General features: G+C 34.8%; 1 protein-coding gene across 26 annotated transcripts in view; it reads right to left on the bottom strand.

Annotated features, from left to right (window-relative positions):
* Nucleotides 1-3,236: 3,236 nt before the first annotated feature.
* Nucleotides 3,237-19,584, bottom strand: part of SOX5 (SRY-box transcription factor 5) — a 944,197-nt gene continuing 927,849 nt past the window's right edge. For 16 of the 26 annotated variants that reach the window (XM_081058274.1, XM_081058286.1, XM_081058278.1 and 13 more), the window contains 4 exons: nucleotides 14,528-14,636; nucleotides 11,335-11,508; nucleotides 5,388-5,604; nucleotides 3,445-4,080 (listed from right to left, as the gene is read on the bottom strand). In XM_081058274.1, the coding sequence (XP_080914400.1) occupies nucleotides 3,777-4,080; nucleotides 5,388-5,604; nucleotides 11,335-11,508; nucleotides 14,528-14,636 (804 nt within the window). In that variant the 3' untranslated portion in view covers nucleotides 3,445-3,776. Of the gene's footprint in view, nucleotides 4,081-5,387; nucleotides 5,605-11,334; nucleotides 11,509-14,527; nucleotides 14,637-19,584 lie in introns of all 26 variants that reach the window. The other 10 variants (XM_081058270.1, XM_081058283.1, XM_081058269.1 and 7 more) reach the window with 2 other exon arrangements.

Consider the following 19,584-nt stretch of genomic DNA (forward strand, 5'->3'; position numbering starts at 1 on the left):
GGGAGGGATTTTATACATGGTTAACTCTTTACTGCAGATGTCAAATAAATGTTAAAAATTAACTAAACTAATGTAGGTATAAATGTACTGAAGAATACTTTTATATTTTATCCAATTGTAATACCTAGCCAAATTATTAGTAACTTACAAATGAGCAACTTTAACTTATTTTTCTCCAGTAATGTTCTCTTAGATTCATATTAAAACATGACTATTTTTAAAGGAAGTGATTACAACATCCATAAAAAACCAGAAATCTGGCAAAATTATTCCTCAGTACTGGGAAGAGAGAGAGAGAGAAAGAGAGGTGAATGGGAAGTAGGAAAAGAAAGGTGAGAGGAGGGAGACTTTATGTTCATTTTACTTTGATCTTTCATTTCCTCTATCTTATATTTTTTGGTCATTATGGGGCACAAAAAAAAAAAATACAAGGTTTTAGAATCCTTTACAAAAATTATAAACCAATCAAATGCCAAAAAGGCAATGTGTTAACACAGTATGTTGCTATTCATAGCACCTTTATCAAATGACTTCAAAGCATTTTTAAACGTTCATATATTATTTTTGTTTTGTTTTCTTTTGGGAAAAACTAAGGCAAAAAAAAAAAAAAAAAAAGGTGGGATACCAGTGAGTTAGAAGTCAGAACAAGAGAAAATAATGCAGGGCTATGAACTTGCTTTTAGGTTTCAGTCCATTAACAGTTTAGTCTCTGACATAAATTTAACTAAATAAAATTAACTTCCAAATATCAGCAGTTAAAGGTCACCATTAACAATTTTGTTTTCCCCTTCAAACAGAACAAAGTAAAAAACAAACAAAAAAAGACCAAACAGAAACATTTTGTCATTTCATTGGTATGTTAGAATTGGTTTTAGCCATGAATGCCCTCAGTGGCATCTACCTGGAGCTAAAACAAAGTATTCTTGTAGCCCAAAGTCATGAAATGAAAACCAGCATCTTTATAACATGGTGTAAAATAAGTATCCAGCAAACGTGAGAGGTGAACCCACATAAATCAGAAAGAATTTCTTAATGAAGACAGAGAATAAATTTTTTAAAATCTGTTTTCACATTGTACATAATAACGATATAAAAACAAGTGTCTATTTTTTTCTTACCCAGAGTGCTTAAAAACAAAACGAAAACAAAAACAAAATTGGCTCTAGATGACTGTGGCAAGTAAATAACTAAAATGACTGATGAAAGCAAAAGTTAATTAAGATTGAGCACGACCCTCCTATTCACTCCTTTGTATTAAACACCAGAACTTGACATTGTTGGGGCCAAATTTTTAAAAAGGAGAAAATTTATGGAAGGAAGGAGAAGTAAAATTGTGTGGGGTGAATATGTGTGTGTGTGTGTGTGTGTGTATACATATATATACACACACATATAAACATATACACATACATATATGTGTATACATATATACATATATGTGTGTGTGTGTGTGTGTGTGTATATATATATATTGGAGATGGAAATTCATTTTAAATATCTAACAGCTTATTGGCTGCACTTCCAAATAAGAGCAGAATAAAATAGAAAGGGAGAAATAAATTATACATAACTTACTAATCTGGGAACAGCTGACCATTATTATTATTATTACTATTATTATTATTATTTTATCATCATCATTATTACAACACTAGCAAAAAGAGGCAGTTCCAATGAAAATACAGTCATCAAAAACAAACAGAAAAACAGACAAAACAAAATCTCTGACATGCAGGATATGATCAGCTCCTCCAAGCAAAACCCCAGAGCAAGTCTTTTGAAAGAGAGAGAAAAATAAAAAGGACTTTTTAAAAATTTATATGTAAAAATCAAATTTTCCAGTTGGGTTTGGTGGAGGGGGGGTGGGTTGATATAGGAAAAGGATGACTGGAGTTAAAACCATAGCACATCCAAGCTACTGGTTGGAGTATTTCCTGTCTGATGCTTCAGCACAAATAATGGCAATTGACTTTAAATGATTGTGCATTTCTTTGTACAGGCCCTACCTCTACCTTGGCATTTGGCTCGCGAAATATAAATAAGCAGTCTCGTCATCATCAGTTGTTGCTCTAGGCACATACTCTCCTGGAACCCAAATTTGGACTCCTGTGGATTCATCTTACAGCAAGGGAAGAGTAGCTTGGTTCAGCCAGGCTCCATTTTATTGAGCTGCAGTGATTTTTAATCAAATCTTGATTTTTATGGCCTGAAATGCACACGGCCCACAATTCCAAAATGCAAATGGCCTCTACCTCATTCAATGAAGAGATGAAAAAAATACCTTACAAAATCATCAGTTCCATTTTCTGATTAGGAGAGAATGCAATGCTGAAGAAATAAGTTAATTCTGTATTTCTGGAAAATGGCCAAATATATTCAAGGCAAACAACAATTGTTTTGCTTGAAGTTATCAACAGGAAAACCAACAGAAATCATTAAGTAGCAAACAATAGTGAAACCAACTGACCAGGGAGAAGAGACATCTGGGAGCAGTTTGCTAGTAGCTTCCATATTATACATGCACACGTCTATTACACAGGGCCACCTGATTCATCCAATAATAATCGTATTAGAAATTTAAAAATATAATTTCTGAGCCCTAAAATGGTTGTCATTTGAAGTGCAAAGTCAAGGTCAAGGTTGCTTCCAGACCAGTCACTTAGGAGGATGTGGGATTTCATCCCCAGATGTGGGTTTAACTCACAACGGTCCAACGTGTTTCCTATTAGTACCATAATCACACACATACATACACACAAAAATCCAAGATCAGAAAATATTTTTCTCTAAATCTCTCTCTCTCTCTCTCTCTCTCTCTCTCTCTCTCTCTCTCTCTCTCTCTCTCTCTTTTCACCTGAGAACAGCACCTACAGTTTCCATAAAAAAAAAAAAAAAAAGTCAAATCTCACCAGCTGCTGGTATTTCAGGTTTTTCAAGGGATTGTCTAAGATATAACACTGTCCTAACTTAAGAAGGAACAGGAAAAAGGAAAGGGAAGAAATGAACTGGGTCAACACTTCAGTACAAATTTGGCACTTGCTCAAAGATGTAGTGTGGTGTGCAATAAAGAAAGTCCTTTAAAGAAAATAATTGCTTATTTTGTGATGGAATTGCAAGGAAGTTAAAAACAGGCTCTTTTTCCCTCTTCCCCTCCCCCCCATGCACAGACTTCCATCTTTAAAGTATAGAGATGGAGAAGGTGGAGAGAAGTGAAGAGAAATTCATCTTTCTTTTTTCTGTCAGGTGCATTATAAAAAAAAAATGGAAGTAGAAAGAAGGAAAAAAAAAACAGGAAAGGAAGGAAAAGAAAAGGAAAAACCCGGAAACCCCCCCTAAACAAAACAAAACTTAATTTCTTTTTAAAAATTGTAGCACAAAACAACAAAACACATTCACAAGCCACTTGTTGGCACTGTGTACCTGAGTGAGAATTTCTAGAACATTGTAGAACAAACAGCCATAAAGTTTATTAAAAAAAAAAGTTGACGGGTAAGACTTCAGTGCTTGGATGTAGCAGCTGAATTACTGGCATTATATTACCCATAGCTTATTTCAATCTCTTGTTGATATTGTTGTTTGCTTGTTGTATTTTTTTTTTTTCCTTTCGAAGCCTTTTGAGGCTGAGGTCTATTAGTCAGCTGATGTCCCAACTATTTAAGACTAACAGTTAAAGTAACAGTCAGTGTATGAGAAAGTTAATGTGCTTGGCCACTGGTAAGGATGAACCAGCTAGGGCTTCTTTAAGTCCTAAGGTCACAACAATCTTTTGACCCTTATCAGTTGGCTTGTCCTGCGATATGGTTTTCACTGTCACTCCCATAATCTACATCTGCATCATCCTCTTCTTCGTCGTACTCATCATAGATTTCTCCGTTGATGTCCTCAGCCTGTATCTCTTCTTTGATATGTGGCTCCTCTCCTTTCACACCGTAAGTGCTCTGGATGACAGGCATACCGGGCTCTGGGCTGCTAGACACGCTTGAGTGCTCTGAGGGCAGGTGAGGGGAGGGCATTCCGGCCATGGTGATGGTTCCAGGATACACAACACCAGCAGTAGCGATGGGGATCTGTGCTTGTTGCCTGTCAGAGAGAAATTCCCAAAAAGAGACGATGGTAAGAGAAGAGTCAGCTGGAGACCTTACTACATAATTAATTTGCTCAGTTTGTCCAACTCTAAGGCAGTGATTGTCACCCTATTGCCCAACATTTAAAAAACTGTATCCGACTTTGATTCCAATGCCTTACTTCCGTAAGTGCTTTATAGATTACAAGATGGATATGTTACCCATTTGATTCTTAAAATAATTGTTTTGTTACTATTCTATTTTATGAAATAAAAAGAAACAAAAAAACCTAAGGCACAGAAAGATTAAGCAAAAGAACCAAAGCCCTTGACTCCGAGTTCATTTTTCCTTCATGATAACATGCCGAAACATTTTTTTTTTTTAAATGACACCGAAAGACCATTCAATTTTAATGGACAAACCCTAAAGTGTTAGAGCTCTCATACGTTCACTACTTCCCCAAGAAGTGTTGGGTTCGGTTCTCCGCTTTGAGAAGAGCCATGTACCGGGGTATAAATCACAGACTCTTGGACAGAGCAGGGTGACACTTTCAAGAGAAGAGAGGGGATGGGGCAGATTTAAGAAGGTTTTTTTTCCTAAGGTATCCTCTGACTATTTCCATGGCAGTATTTATTGAAAGAAGCTTTCAGGATCTTACTAACTTCTGTTCTAAACATGAGCAACTTGATTTCTCTGTCTTTTGAGAGAATTGTGCAGGAGCCTGCAGTTGCAGGCAGCAGATGATGACAAGGTCAACAGCCTCCTCTAGGAATCAGGGTGAAACATCCTGAGAGAGGCAATCTTAATCCAGAAGAGAACTTTCTCATTCACACCTTGCTGTGCCCTAAATAGAATCCCTACCTTGTGTTATCTGCAAAGGCCACACATGTGCCTTCAGAACCCAGCAGGCCCTCTAAATTCAGAAACACGTGTTTCTTTTAATTAATTTTTATACTGTATTATCTCAACTAAATGGTTAGTTGTTGTAGCATTTATCTCTGTGAAGCCTTGGGCACAAGGAAAGCCAATGAGGAAAAGTACCCGTAATGCGTCTACGTTTTTAATAACAGATTTCAAAATGATTTACTTTCAAATACTGGGTTTTCATACCAGCGGTGAACAACGCTTGCATCAGACCCATTGTTCTAGAAGCGAGGAGCAAATTCACATGGATGTATTATTTTCCAGGATCATGTGGCAGAAAGCGTTTGTTCTCTGAAAATACAGTGTGTTTCGGCTCTTTCCCAACTAAACAAGTATGTTTCCCATCCCGTTCAGTGTGGCAGGTGTGTTCCCTAGGGAAAAAGACTGAAAGGTCCGCACCCGACATTGAAGTACTGCCGCATTTCCTGCCTCCTGTTCCGCATGATTGCCTTGTATTCGCCAATGCGCAGCTTTTTGCCGTCCACCAGGCAGGTGCGTTTTGGCCTCGGTTTGTATTTGTAGTCAGGGTACTTTTCCAGGTGCTGCTTGCTGAGGCGGGCTTGCTCCTCGTAATATGGCTGTTTCTCTAGGTTTGTCATAGCTTTCCAGCGAGATCCTACGAGGAAAAGAAAATGAGGATTCCAGTTGGCACAGCTGCTAAGGATCTTAAAAAGATATACTTGAGAACAGGGACAATCTAAAGTCAAAATGCTGGCTGAAACCTAGAAATACTGAGCTTTGAGTCAAGAGATAAGGTTCCACCAGAAGGGAGGTGTTGGTGGCTGTGTCCTCACAGAAACTGTGTACCCAAAAGTACAAACACTGGGATGGAGATATATATATATATATATATATATATATAATATATATATTTTTTATATATATGTGTATATATATATCCATATATATACCCATATATATATATATACACACACACACACACATATATATATATATATTTTGTTTTTTTTTCTGGCTAGAATGAACAATTTAGCCAAACTTGTATATTATATACTTAAGAGCTCACAGGTAATTTAATGGATGTAGCTTTCATTTCTACATTAGACAATTACACAATTCAAGTGTGAACTAAAAATGTATGCAAAAACTCATTACATATTTTGAATCTGAGGCTAATTATCTAGTTATTGAGTATTTTTTAATATGGGGGTACATTACTTATTACAAAGGTTTCTAACAGTTATTATACATAATTCTCATTCTTCTCAAAATGTTTAAGTATGCTTGCATGAATGATTACAGTTTAAAAATTCATTACATTAAAATTTTAATTATGAAATATTATATTAGTGAACATGCACTGGGTAACTACTGTGCTAGATACCATGCTAAAAACTTTACATAAATTGTTTCATTTTTACCTTTTCCCCAAATCCAGTAAGATAGACAGAATTTATACCTATTTCCATAGGTTGAGAACACCGAAGTTGAAATAGATGAAGTAACTTAACAAAGGTCACACAACTATTAAATTGTGGATCTGTGACTCAGAATCAGGTGTGTTGAAATTGAAAGTGTGCTGCAATGCATGTCTTTCAATACCTACGATGTCGATATCCACCTACTAGATACGCTTGAGCAGTGGTCAGAATTACATTAATAATATGGGAGCAAGACTTGGCTCTTAATAAAACACTGTCAATAATATATAAAGATGTCACTTCTTATAACATAGTATGCATTAATGTTAACCCAAATCGATTTCCCCCTTCTTTTCACTTTGAATTCAACTAGGATTGCAAAAAACAACTGTTTGAAGCGTAATTAAAAATAGTTTATGCTGATTCTAAATATAGGTGTGATTTAAAGCTTAGATTCTGTCAGTCTGACTATGTGTAGTAGTAAAAGAGGTAGTAGTAATAGTGTTTATTTTTTATTAAGCATGTGAAAAACAAATCTGTCTATTTGCAGATAGTGTGTTTAACTGTAAGAATTCAGCTCAACCTTACCCAAATGCAAAAAGATCCAAATAATGAGGAGATCCGACCCAGTGTTTCCTGGCACTGCTGCTTTTGCCTGCCTTTCAGAGTCATCTAAGCAAGATCTTAAAAGCTTTTGAATAGGTTCATTATGCAGCCATAACTCTATATCTCAAATGCAAAAGGCTTACTGATGAACATTTCTTGCTGAGAATTCCCCAACACGGGCTGTTATATTTATTAAAAGAAGGCAGTGAAAGGGACAATATCTCTTCCCTTAGAAGTTTTTCCTATTGGAACAGATGTTGTCTGGGCGAGTATATACACATAGGTGTTACAAAGATTTATAAACAGATTTTTCCAGTCTAGACAGCCAATATGATTTTACAACAGAACTTGTGTTTAAATAGCACTGTCCAACATTGTCAGCTGGTCAGACCGTATCATTTGTAGGTACAATTTCAAATTCCATCTCGCCCAACATTGTTCTCTAGAGGTACAGAAAACGATTATGTTGTCCTCAAGGCAAATATAAACATGGGAAAAACTATAATACCACTGAACTGGAAAAATTCTTGTGGAGTTTCTTACGAATATGTAGAGTATGCCAGAATTTTGAACCTCATTATTAGGGAGTGAAAGAGTGAGATTATGAGAAGTAATTTACTATTAAGTTGGTGCAAAAGTAATTGCGGTTTTTGCAATTATTTTTAACGTTTTAAACCACAATTACTTTTGTACCAACCTAATAAATAATTATAGGAATATGCTGAAAGATGGATCAAAGATGACTGACTTAAAATTGGGGGAGGGCAGTGGGAGGGTAAAAAATTACAAGTAGAATCATTTTCTATAATTCTCCCCCCAAACTCACTAGCTATCTTTATCACTACATAAAACAAAGAAATTAGCATCCTCATTTACAATAGGAATTGCCAATGATTCTTCCCTAAGTCTACATGTTGTGTACACTCAAAAAGAATATGTTGCTCTAAGGAAAGGAAATGTTCATGTCTCAGAAAAACCTGCCTTGGAATGTGAGAACTCTCTTTAGATTTCCCACTATATGCATGATGCTATATTAATTATGGGATATGCAGTGCTGAATCATTATGGTCTTATCTTCTTGGAGCTTAGATTGCAGTGGAGAAGAAATACATTAAACAGCTAATTACAAAATTTATATTTTAATTATAATTGTGGAAAGTACAGGATGCTATGAGAACATATGATAAGGATGTGGGATCAATCTTCTGTAGGCAAGGAAGCCTTTGCTGCAGAAATGACTCTTATAGGTATCAGAAAAACAAGAGCATTCTATGGAGGGAGAATGGGATGGTCGGGGCCTTTGCAGTGGGAAGCGGGATTAGAAGAATTTAAAGAAATTTGGTCTGGCTAAAATGCAGAGAAAAAGGGGTCTATATGTGTCTGTATGTGTATATATAATACATAGATATGTGAAATTCGATCCATCCGTCCATCTCTGTATAATAAAAGATGAATACATTTTTAGAGAAGTTGGCTTCCAAATCTGGCATGACCCAGAATCACAAAATGTTTAAATATTTGATAATATAATTTCTCTGGAAATATCACAGAATCCTTAGCTACACTTTAAAATATGGCCATGTCATAGTTGCTAGTCCTTTTAAAATTAAGAATTAACATAGCCTAAGCACTGATTGGGCAAAATGGCCAACTACTCCGTTTTGTGACAGGGCAAGCTAGTGTTTCAGTTGTGTGGCAAATGCAGTTTTCATTTAATAACTTTTAAATAGGGTTAACCAAATGACAAGTTAGGTTTTGGTTTCAATGGCTTTGCAGGTACAACAACCACTGCATGTAGCTGTGATGTAAACCTCTGAAGACCACTATATGGGAATGGCAGGAAAGCATTTCAGCTGTTTCCAAAAGAGATGAAAACCTTTACTTGGTCTGGGTGTGGCTTGCTGCTAACCCTGGACTATGTGCAGGCAGTAAGTCCCCTGTTGTCAAAAGGCTGGCCTTTTACAATTAAAAATAGAGAAGGACATTTGGGTATTTCTTCTGATGACAAAGAGGAAGATTCAATCAAAAATATTTGATGTTCAAAATAAGCGGGAAAAAGATGGTCCTAAAAGTGCTCTTTTCCTTTCTAAATCTGGCAATACAATAAAAATGAAGAGGTTGAGCTGAGCCTCGTTGTCATCTCCGTGGGGTCTGTAATGAATTTGCACATTTTACTCCAACTACTGTATATCTAATCAGAAAAAGATGTCCCCCATCCCCTGATCTAGAGCCAAACAGTAAAAGGTGATTCCTTATGTTAACAATTTCAGCAGAATGGCTTATTAAAACCAGATTTTAGGGTATTATAAAATGCTTAGAAGCCCTTTAAAATGTCAACTAGGATCCCCAGAGACTACGTAAAATGTCAACCCAGCTCAAGCGCCTGTTTTAAGCAGAATGAATTAGTGGCATGCTGTCGGAGGCTGTTATCCAAAATAATCAGTAAAGAGGAAAACATCGAGCTTTCTTTGTACTTTTATATGAAATGGGCCATTCAGAATAATCTTGTGGGTATTTGAAGATCACTTATTTATTTGAAGCTATGGCTAAATGTTGAGGTCCCAAATACCTCACTGTTTTTTTCTCCTTCTATATGTTTAATTAATACAATTTCATTGAAAAGTCTGAAATTAGGCAGCACTCTCTTTCATGCAGCCTATTATAATATAATCATGTGGTTATTGTAATATTCTCTCCTTCAAACCTGAAAGGAATTCTTTTAGCTAGTCATCTCTTTCCCATAAAGTTTTTTGCTAAATTTTCCTAAAATATTTCACATCAGAACTGGTATTTCCCTTATATTTAGGATAAAGTTTTAATCTGTGATTAGCACCATTTTAATATTCAGACATGTGAGTTGAATGATAGAAAGACAATTTAAACAATCTTAGTATTTAATTGGTTTTATTTTCACATTTGGGGATTTCTAATTTGAAAATGATTGATATATTGAAATATGAAATGTGATTACATAAAGCATTTTATTCTTTTCTAGAGCTTTTCCAAGTAACACACGTATGGAGTTTTTGAAATAATGAAACATTCCATATGGAAGACAGTATAGAGGACAAATGGATCATAGATGGTAAGAGCTGCAAAAAAATATGCATTTCCTTTTGATCAGTTCTGTTTTTTTATTATGCATGGATATATATATATATGTATGTTATACATAAATATTCACATTTTCTATGTATATCTAAAGCTTTTATCCTCATATTTTTGAAATGACATTCATCTAAAAATTTCATAATCATTTGAGATGAAAACTGAAACACAAGTTTAAGTGGTTACATTTTTTGTTTGCTTTGTTCTCTTTACAAATTCATGTTGTGGACTGGTTGGCATCTATTACCGTTGTTGAGAATATGGGATCAGAAAAACAAGTGTGTATGTTTCATAACTACTGTTAGGTAATTCCTTCATATAAAGAATCAAAAGGGACATTACATTAACTACATGTAATTACAGGTGTATTATGGGTTGTAATAACTTAGACAGATTTTGTTACTTATTTGTGAAAGCTGAAATTTGTTGATAGAGGTTAGGTGTTCCTATTCTACTTTTATTATTTAGTATTTAGAAGGCAGGGGATAACTGAAATTTGCTTAGGTTGTCTAGAACCTGGCCACCACAGTACTTGAAGATGAAGATGAAGATGATGATAATATCAATAATGGTGATGATGATTTTAAAAGAACGGCACAAAAGAAACGGAAATCTTCCCTTCCTTTCTTCTGGGACTCAAATCGGTCTCTAATAGGTCTCTTTATAGTGAGTAACATTTTCCTCTCATCCATCTTTTCTGTGTGTTTTACTGTCTATGTATGTATGGTAAATAAGTACTTTGTTATCTGATAAGCTGAGAGCTGCAAGGGCAGTGTACCTAGAAGTGCACACTGTGTCTTCTTGTGTCCTGACAATCTAAACTGATTTTCAGTTATAGTTCTAGAACAAACATCATCTCCATGTCCACCCTCACCCATACCACATGATAAATTCTATAGCTGAAAAATGAAAAGGATAAATATGGTCAAACCAATATCCAGTGAGTCATATGAAAGCAACTTTTTTTTCCTACTCTTAGTACAAATATATCTAAATTTTTAAAGAAGAGAGCATATTACGACAATTAGTATAGAGGCACACAACTAAATTAGCTATAGTAATTGGGCACATTTCTCAACAGACATGGAATGCTTCATCAGAAGAAGAAAAGGCTCAGTGATGGTGCTTTTTTTTAGTTAAGCAGATAACATGAGCTGCCTGGACTACAAACCCATTATCTTTCAATAAGTGCAAAAAACAGAACTGTACATTTATTCTAAATATCACTTAAGCTTTAATACTTTTCTTACCCAATATCTTGCTGATGTTGGAGTTGTGCATGTCAGGAAAGGCTTGAAGGATTTTCCTTCGTTCGTCCTTAGCCCACACCATGAAGGCATTCATTGGGCGCTTTATGTGGGGTTCGTTGCTACCACGCCCCCTGGATTCTCTATAAATTCTCGATTCTGAGACACCAGCACTTCCTAAAAATAGGGAACATTGCTTCACATTAGTATGAAAACTTTTGGCAATCTTATTTCTTGCATTGCTGTGTTTTAGTCTATTGCAATATCTGAAAATAAAAGTACATCTGATAATGGTACTTCCAGTTCTTGAGACAGATGCTTGTTTATGAAGATTTTGTGATAAGCCTTGTGGTGGCAAATGTTGTATTTATATTTTTAATCTGTGTCTAATGTATTTCCCTTTTTTACACAAGACTATATGATCTTTGATGTAAACTGGAAAGAAAACCATTGGATTATATCAACAGGCATGCAGGCACTGTAGAAATATTAAATAGGTGAAGAAGCTCACAAAATTGTGAAACACTAATATGTTCAACAGAATGGATGAGTACGGGTAAGTATGTGTCTCTGCTATCTAGCGACTACCAAAACGTAGAATACTCATGCCTGTTTTCTCTCTCTGAAGTCATATAAATAAAAATGCTGCTAACTCAAATTTTAGGTTAAAATATAATATAGACAGTCTCTTGTAATTACTTGAAATTATGTGTGAATAAATGCATGAAATATACTGATACAGCAATGATAATCTGCTCCCCAAAAGATATTTGAAAATGGTAGGGAAAAGAACAAATGAATAGTTACATTATTATTATTTCTTAAAAAGTCATCAACCACATGTTTAATATGAATATATATGTATATATACATGTATATATATACATATATATGTATACACACACGCGCGCGCACATACACACACACACACACACACACACACACACACACACACACATATTCATTCCCCTGAATTTTGCCCTAAAGTTTAAGTTATCCAGAGACCTACTGAAAGTTACATTCAAATCAGCAAGACTCATGATGATAAAACACAACCAAGAGTCATTGTGGAAACTTAGGGAGCTGCAGTCACTCCTCTAGGCTTTAAGTGACTCTGTAGAATAGCTTCAGCAGATGAAACAGCTTCCAGAGGTACTTGAGTTTGGGGGACAGGGAGGAGAAGGTGGGTGGTGAGAAGAGAGAGAGAAGCAGAAGAAAACATAAAATGTTGACAGTAAGTTTTCTAGGATTATCATTACAGAAGATGGAAGAGAGGTTTTGGTATCATATAAAATTTTAAAGTAATTTGGGATTTTTAGAGCATATATTATCAATAAAAGCATTATTTTTTGTTTTGTTTTTTTCTTCCTTCATATTTTTCTTCCTTTCTCTTCTTAATTTAAAGGAATAAGAATCAACCAAAATTACCTAGACTTGAAGACCTCTATAACAGCAAACAAAAAACATAGCCTACGTGTTGGTGGAGTTTCTAATTATTTCTCACTCATTATATGCTCTTTGGTCTGATGAAGATTGGAAAATATTTTGCACACAAGTATGACTGAATTTAACAGATAATAGCAACACAATTTTGATGTTTTAATGGTGATTACTATGGGTACATTTTATCATGCTAATACAACTTAAAATTTATAAAATGTGTTATTACCAGTAAATGTCTTTTTATTGACAAAAATGAATGCTAATATATGGCAACAGCTTTCTAAAATGGGTTTGTAACTAGCAAATGATCATTTGCACATCTGCCTTTTCTTGCTCTTACACCTTACAGCAGCATAAGCAATAAAATGAACATTATGTGACTTCATCAAAGCTAAACAAGCTCTTTGTATGTAGTTAGGTTTATCTTACCCAAGTGAAGGAGAAAATAAAAAGAAATGTTTGGATACAATATACCAGAAAAACGGACTTTTCTTGGATATCCGCTGAATAAAATTCAGTTTTTACAGCATTATCTGGTTAAATGCTCAAGTTCGACTAGCCCTTTGACTGGTGCAGAATTGGACTTAAAAGTAGAATTGGCCCAAGGATTGGCATAGGATAGAACTTGTTGGAGATTCAAGGGAACACCTCTGTCCTGACGTACACTTCTCTCTGGTTTTCCCTGATGCCATCTTTTCTACATGCAGGCAATTTCCTCTGCGATAGTAACAAATTTGAGAACACTGCTTTTTAAATCATGTATGTCACCTGGAGAGAGGTTTCCAGTTGGGGCTCAGTCTAAGAGGAATAGCACTTTTTTCTTATTCCCTCTTTGCTGTGCTATTAAAATTAGAGTATCGATTTAATTAGTTGTCACTGTGGATGTTTAGAATGTTCAGAGATGATGCAGACAACAGAAGTCTCGAGACAAAGGAGGAAAGCAAGATGCTGCACAGCTGGAGTTATACACTGTTTCCCTGAAAGTAAGACTTAGCCGGACAATCAACTCTAATGCGTATTTTGGAGCAAAAATTAATATAAGACCTAGTATTATATTATGCTATGTTATATTATATCATACTATATTATATTATACCGGCATTATATTATATTATATTATACCTGGTATTATATTATATTATTATTTGCTCCAAAAGACACATTAGAGTTGATTATTTTAGGGGAAACACAGTAGTTGGATTACAGAGGGTGGGCAGGACACCTGACTGTATGGTAGTATAAGAAGGAACGGTTACAAAATGCAAGAAACTATCCTAAAAATGTCCTCTGAGCCATGTATTCCAGTCAGGGTTTGACAAAAGAAAACTGGAAAATGAGCGTATATAAACAAATTTATGAAAACTTTGTTTCGGGTATAAGAAACAGGGAAGAGAAAGACAGGGCAGATGGTGATGGAGGGTATTTGCTTTAGAATCATGCCATCTTGAATCCAAGACCTCCCTCCAGCACTTAAAGCCCTGTATCCTTGGAAAACATGATTCAAAATTCCAAAGGGCCCATCTCTCTATGTGTAATATAACTTATCTCACAGGTAATGCTAGGGATTAATGAGATGATTGATGCGAAACACTAAGCAGACTGCTTGGCATATGGGAACTGCTCCATACACATGAGCTTTTATGGTAATCATCAGGTATGAGTGGTTGTCCTGTATAATTTTCAGTAGTTTTAATGGGCAATTAATAGATACTTCTGTGCACTACTGGAATATATATAAACAATTTTCACAAACCATCAGAGTCTCCACTCATATTGAAATCCATCATGGCATGGCTAAATTTTCCTTCTTCATTCTGTTTAACTGCTAGTTGCTGAGTCAGACTCTCCAGTGTTGTTTTTTCCTAAAAAAATAAAAAATAAAAAAAATAAGAGCTGATTCTGGAAATTATAATTATTCAAAGACATTTTTTTTTCTTCCATGGGTCATAGATAACACATCAGCTTCTAGAAGGAATGGGATGTTGATTTATTCACCTTTGCACATTCAGCACATTACGTAATTGAAGCAAATGATCAGTAGGAGTTTTGAAGGAACTCTGATTCTTAGAATATCCTTTACAGTCTTGGCATTTGGGCTTGGTGTACTCAAAGGATATCTGCTGGGATACTGGTGACCACCTTCCCAAATCACAAACTGTACGTAGAAATTTCATGGAAGCAACCTGTTTTACAACATTTGGAATGCCTGCTTTATTTTTAGACAGACAGTACAGAGGTGGCATGGGGCCCAGAGAAAGTCTTCCAAGAGTCAGATGACCAACTGATAGAAACAGAATTCACAGTAGTGCCCTCTGGTTGCCATCTCCTTAAATGCCATCTGCATTCCTCATGCAAGGGTAATGAAGACATTTAAATATTCATTGCTAATTGCTTGTCAAGTCTCTGTACATTCAATGTGAGTGTCTGCTACTTGGACCACAATTTGATTTGGATTGCTAAGCCAAAATATTGAGTTGGCGAATTATTTGAGATACAAATATACCAAAATTAGATCTGTAGACATCAAGTCATTTAAAAGCATGTACTGCATGATGTGAATTAATGGAGAACATGGCATTACAAACTAAATTATTTTTGAGGAAAACATAATGTTTCATCTCAACCACAAGACATATTAAACTATGTTTAAATCAAGTAATTGGGTGATTTTAAGAACAGAAAGAGGATACCATGAAAGGTTTACAAACTTTCTCTAGCACCCTCCATCATTGCTTTGAGAATGATGTAGTTTCAAAATAGTTTTAAGAAAAGCATCTTTTGGATTTCATAAAATTTGCTCATATGGCTTTATAATTATTCACCTCATTGATGAGGAACACAGCCATGAATTGAAGAAGTGAACCACATACACCATGGAGCAGGTACTGGTACAATGAAATATTCACAATAAATAAACAATTATTTAAGATAATTGTATTACAGGTAAAAGGCCCAACTAATGCTCCCACCAAGAGCCAATAGGGTATTAAAATTTGTAACACAGTACTTGCTTTATCTCGACAAAATCTGACAGTATTATAGTTGTACATACTAGAGAAAAAAGTTTTCTGAATGGCCTTGGAACTCCCGTTCTCTATTCATCAAATTTTGTACATGATTTAACAGAAAAAATATTTTTAATTGCCATTCACTATAAAACACACTAGGGAAACTGGAAATAAAATCATTCTATCAATTTTAATTCTAAAGGATTACTTAGTACAATGTTGAAATAAGTTATATGTTTAAAAATGTAGAACCTAACCTAATTTGTTTTGTGTGTGAAATTGGTATTTTCAGGTGCTTTATATGTTCTGGGTTTCTTTTGCTGAGAGTCTCTTGCTTACATTCAGCAGAGCTCAGAAGCACCACGGACACTAGCTTGACAGATTCTCTTTATAGCAAATGTAGCTGTTAAAGTAGAAGACAGATACATCTAACAAACCACACTCCATCAACGGGATATGATGGTCCCAGGGTCAATGAAGACTTTACTACACTCTCTTTGGGGAATATACTTGGCATGGATTGCCTCTCAGATTTTGATTAAACTGTGATTAGGACAGTAATACTACATATTTTCTAGTGAGTTTTTTTTTAACTTTGAAGTGAAATCTTTCAAGAAGAGAAAACAAAATGAATGCAATCAGAGTAAGAAAAGAATGAAATGTTAAGTGACTTGTATGGATCTTGTACCATCTTACCAAGAGGCTAAAGTTAGCAAATGATGAGTAGGAAAGTCTCAAGAAGTTTTTACAATAACTGTCTATCTATAAAGCACATAGTATAATAAAACGATTCAATTAGTTACCCAAAAGTAGAATTTACAATACTTCTCAAGAGGGATGTCAGTGGGAGATAGTGGAAGTAACATGATAGGATGCATTTTTGTGTGTGTGACCTGTTGTATAGCCACTTACGCTAATTCTCAGATGAGAACAGGGAAAATGACAGGTGATTAAAGGAATCAGAGCATGCATGGGGTGTTTTTAATTACAACATCTTACAATAACGTGTAAATCAAAATGGTAACATTGCCACATTTTAGAAACCCTCACTGACTATAAATTTAGAAGATCATAAAGGAATTGAGGTAAGTGGGATATAATAAAACCCAAATGGTTATACGCTAAATATATGGCATATGTAAATATAGTGGTTATATGATAAATAATTATAATTCCATATAAAAATGGATTCTGTAGTAAAAGTTTATATTTCTTTCTTATGTATAGAGGTAAATATAAATCTACATGTGGATAGGAGTCTAGATAATATACTGAAACACCAAAAGAAATAAGTTTGATTTAAGAATAGTTATCAAAGTCTAAATTGAATTTATTTAGGCCCGAAGGAAGAGAAAGAAACAGCCAAATGTTATAAAGCACAAATGCTGTTACATTGGGAAGATTCCTCTCATCTTACTCCTTCCGATCCTACACATTCTGGACTATCCCCTTCTGGAGTCTACCTATGCCCTATCATATCTAAAACTCAACCATTTGAGATTCTGTTTCTTGGGTTAAATATTTCCCTTTCTAAAAGCCTCTTTTCAAACTTTACTGGAAATATTACTGGAAAAGGTAATATTTTGATTCTCAATATTCTTATGATCAAATTAATCCTTTCTAAATGGAGGCAGCTGAAACAAAATGAGGGCAGTATATATTAGGTAGGAAGCGGGTATATAGAAGAATGTTGACTATGGTAAACACCAAACAAATTGAGTTTGAGGAAACAGAAAAACATGTTGATGGGCACAGGTAATGATTTTTACCAAACATACAGTCTTAGTTCCAACTGGCTCCAATAAAAACCACATTAGTCAATAATTTGTACAGAAAAGGAAAGCCTCATGCCCCCATTTTAAGATCAGTGTTTTGGACCACAAATCTAGTATAGCACTTACACTATACTGTCCTCTCAATACCACCCAAATGCTAATCTGAAACTGACAAGATTCACTGGAATTCTCTCCTCTTTTTTTCTATTAGATACAAAACAAAAATCAAAGAAAAATAAAAACATTTAAATACTTGCCAAAATTCTGAACTGCTCTGAGTAATCTCAGAGTAGAGGGCTCAAACAGATTAATTACTACAAAGTAGTCAAAATGAAACAGTCTTGAGGATTTATAAATAAGGACCAGACAAGATGACCGGTATATTTTCTCTCTTGGTAAACACTAGCAATTGGATAACAACTAGGTTTCCTTTGGAAAGATGATTCTTATCTGGCTAATCGAATCTTATACAACTATGTAGGTTTACTAAGATCAAAAGGAAACATTAGGTAAAGTCTGTTTTTACTGGAAAAATCTTCTGATCCTATATTGTACAAAAATCCAAGTGAATTGCATCTCATCTACAGAAGAAAAGAAAGTTTTAGACTATATAGTTTCTTGGGGTTAAATGAATAAGTCTAAAAGTCAACATTCAAAGAATTATTATTGACGTGTTAATATCCACTGAGGGAATTTGGCAGCTGATCTTGGGTTCTGTGACTTATCCAGCAACTTGCATAATGGAAAACAGTACATGTATTGTTTGCAAATGACACCAGGCTATGGTGGGAATCAACAAGGAGAGCCAAGAAATATCTAAAGACATGTGGCCAAGGAGTTGATTAGAAGTAGTCAGTAAAGAGCTGTACTTTATAAGCCAACAACATTCTGAATGGCAAAAGGCCACAGGGATTAATGGGAAGAGGACATATTTGAAAATATAGAAAATAACCCATATAGAAAATAATGAGTTTGAGTATCAGCAACATCACGTCTTAAGCAAACTCTGCCATATACAATATTAGCTTCATTACTTTAGACAAATCAATTGACCTCCCCGAATCTCAGAATCCTAATTTATAAAATGTGGTTTAAATATATAATAGATTCTCATTAGTTAAAAAAATTAAGATAGATATGTCTATATCTATATCTATCTCCATATATATATTTATTTATTTAATCAAAGTTTATTGGGGTGACAATTGTTACCAAAGTTTCATAGATTTCAGGTGTACAATTCTGTAATACATCATCTATATATCACATTGTGTGTTCACCACCCAGAGTCAGTTCTCTAAGAAAGATATACTTTTAATACTAGGTAAAAAAGTCAATGAGGAAAATTGAAAAGATAAAGATTCTTCCTGACAGTAAAAATTATAGTATTACAGAAACAGATAGTGCAATATGAGTTTTAAGCACCCTGCCATGGTTATGATAGACTATCCTCTATGGCCAAGTAGTGAACTAATGCAATAAAAAGGAGAATGTTGGTAACAACTCTAAAAATTGTTGAGATTTTTTTCTTTCCTCTTGTCTATCATCTCTGACAACGTATTTAATATTTTTTTATTTTCCATTTGATGCTCAGGCATGATGGTTTACAGCTCCATAACATAAGTCTACTACATATTTAAATTAAAAATTTCTTCTATTCCATTACTTCAACTTATACAGAAAACAACTAAAAATTCAGCATGTTTTTAAAGCCTCAACTGCATGCCTTTTGTTAATACTTAATAGAGCAGTCAAGACAAAACAAACTAAAAACCCTACACAAACTGCACTTTAGAAGGTAGATATTTTCTTAGCCTGAATTAACACAGTTCATGAGTATATGGTTCTTCTATTACTCCTTGAAATTGGAACTTGTATAAGTGATGAGCTTTGCTCCCCACCAGACACACATACACAAAGGGAGATATGGGCTGTGGATCAGCTATCATAATGGACATCCCTGAAATAAAGCTCACAAAGCTATAAAAAGCACACGCATGAAATGACAGAATAGAGTGTGACTGTCA

Source organism: Rhinolophus hipposideros (assembly GCF_964194185.1).
Source record: "Rhinolophus hipposideros genome assembly, chromosome: 9".
Classification (NCBI taxonomy): domain Eukaryota; kingdom Metazoa; phylum Chordata; class Mammalia; order Chiroptera; family Rhinolophidae; genus Rhinolophus; species Rhinolophus hipposideros.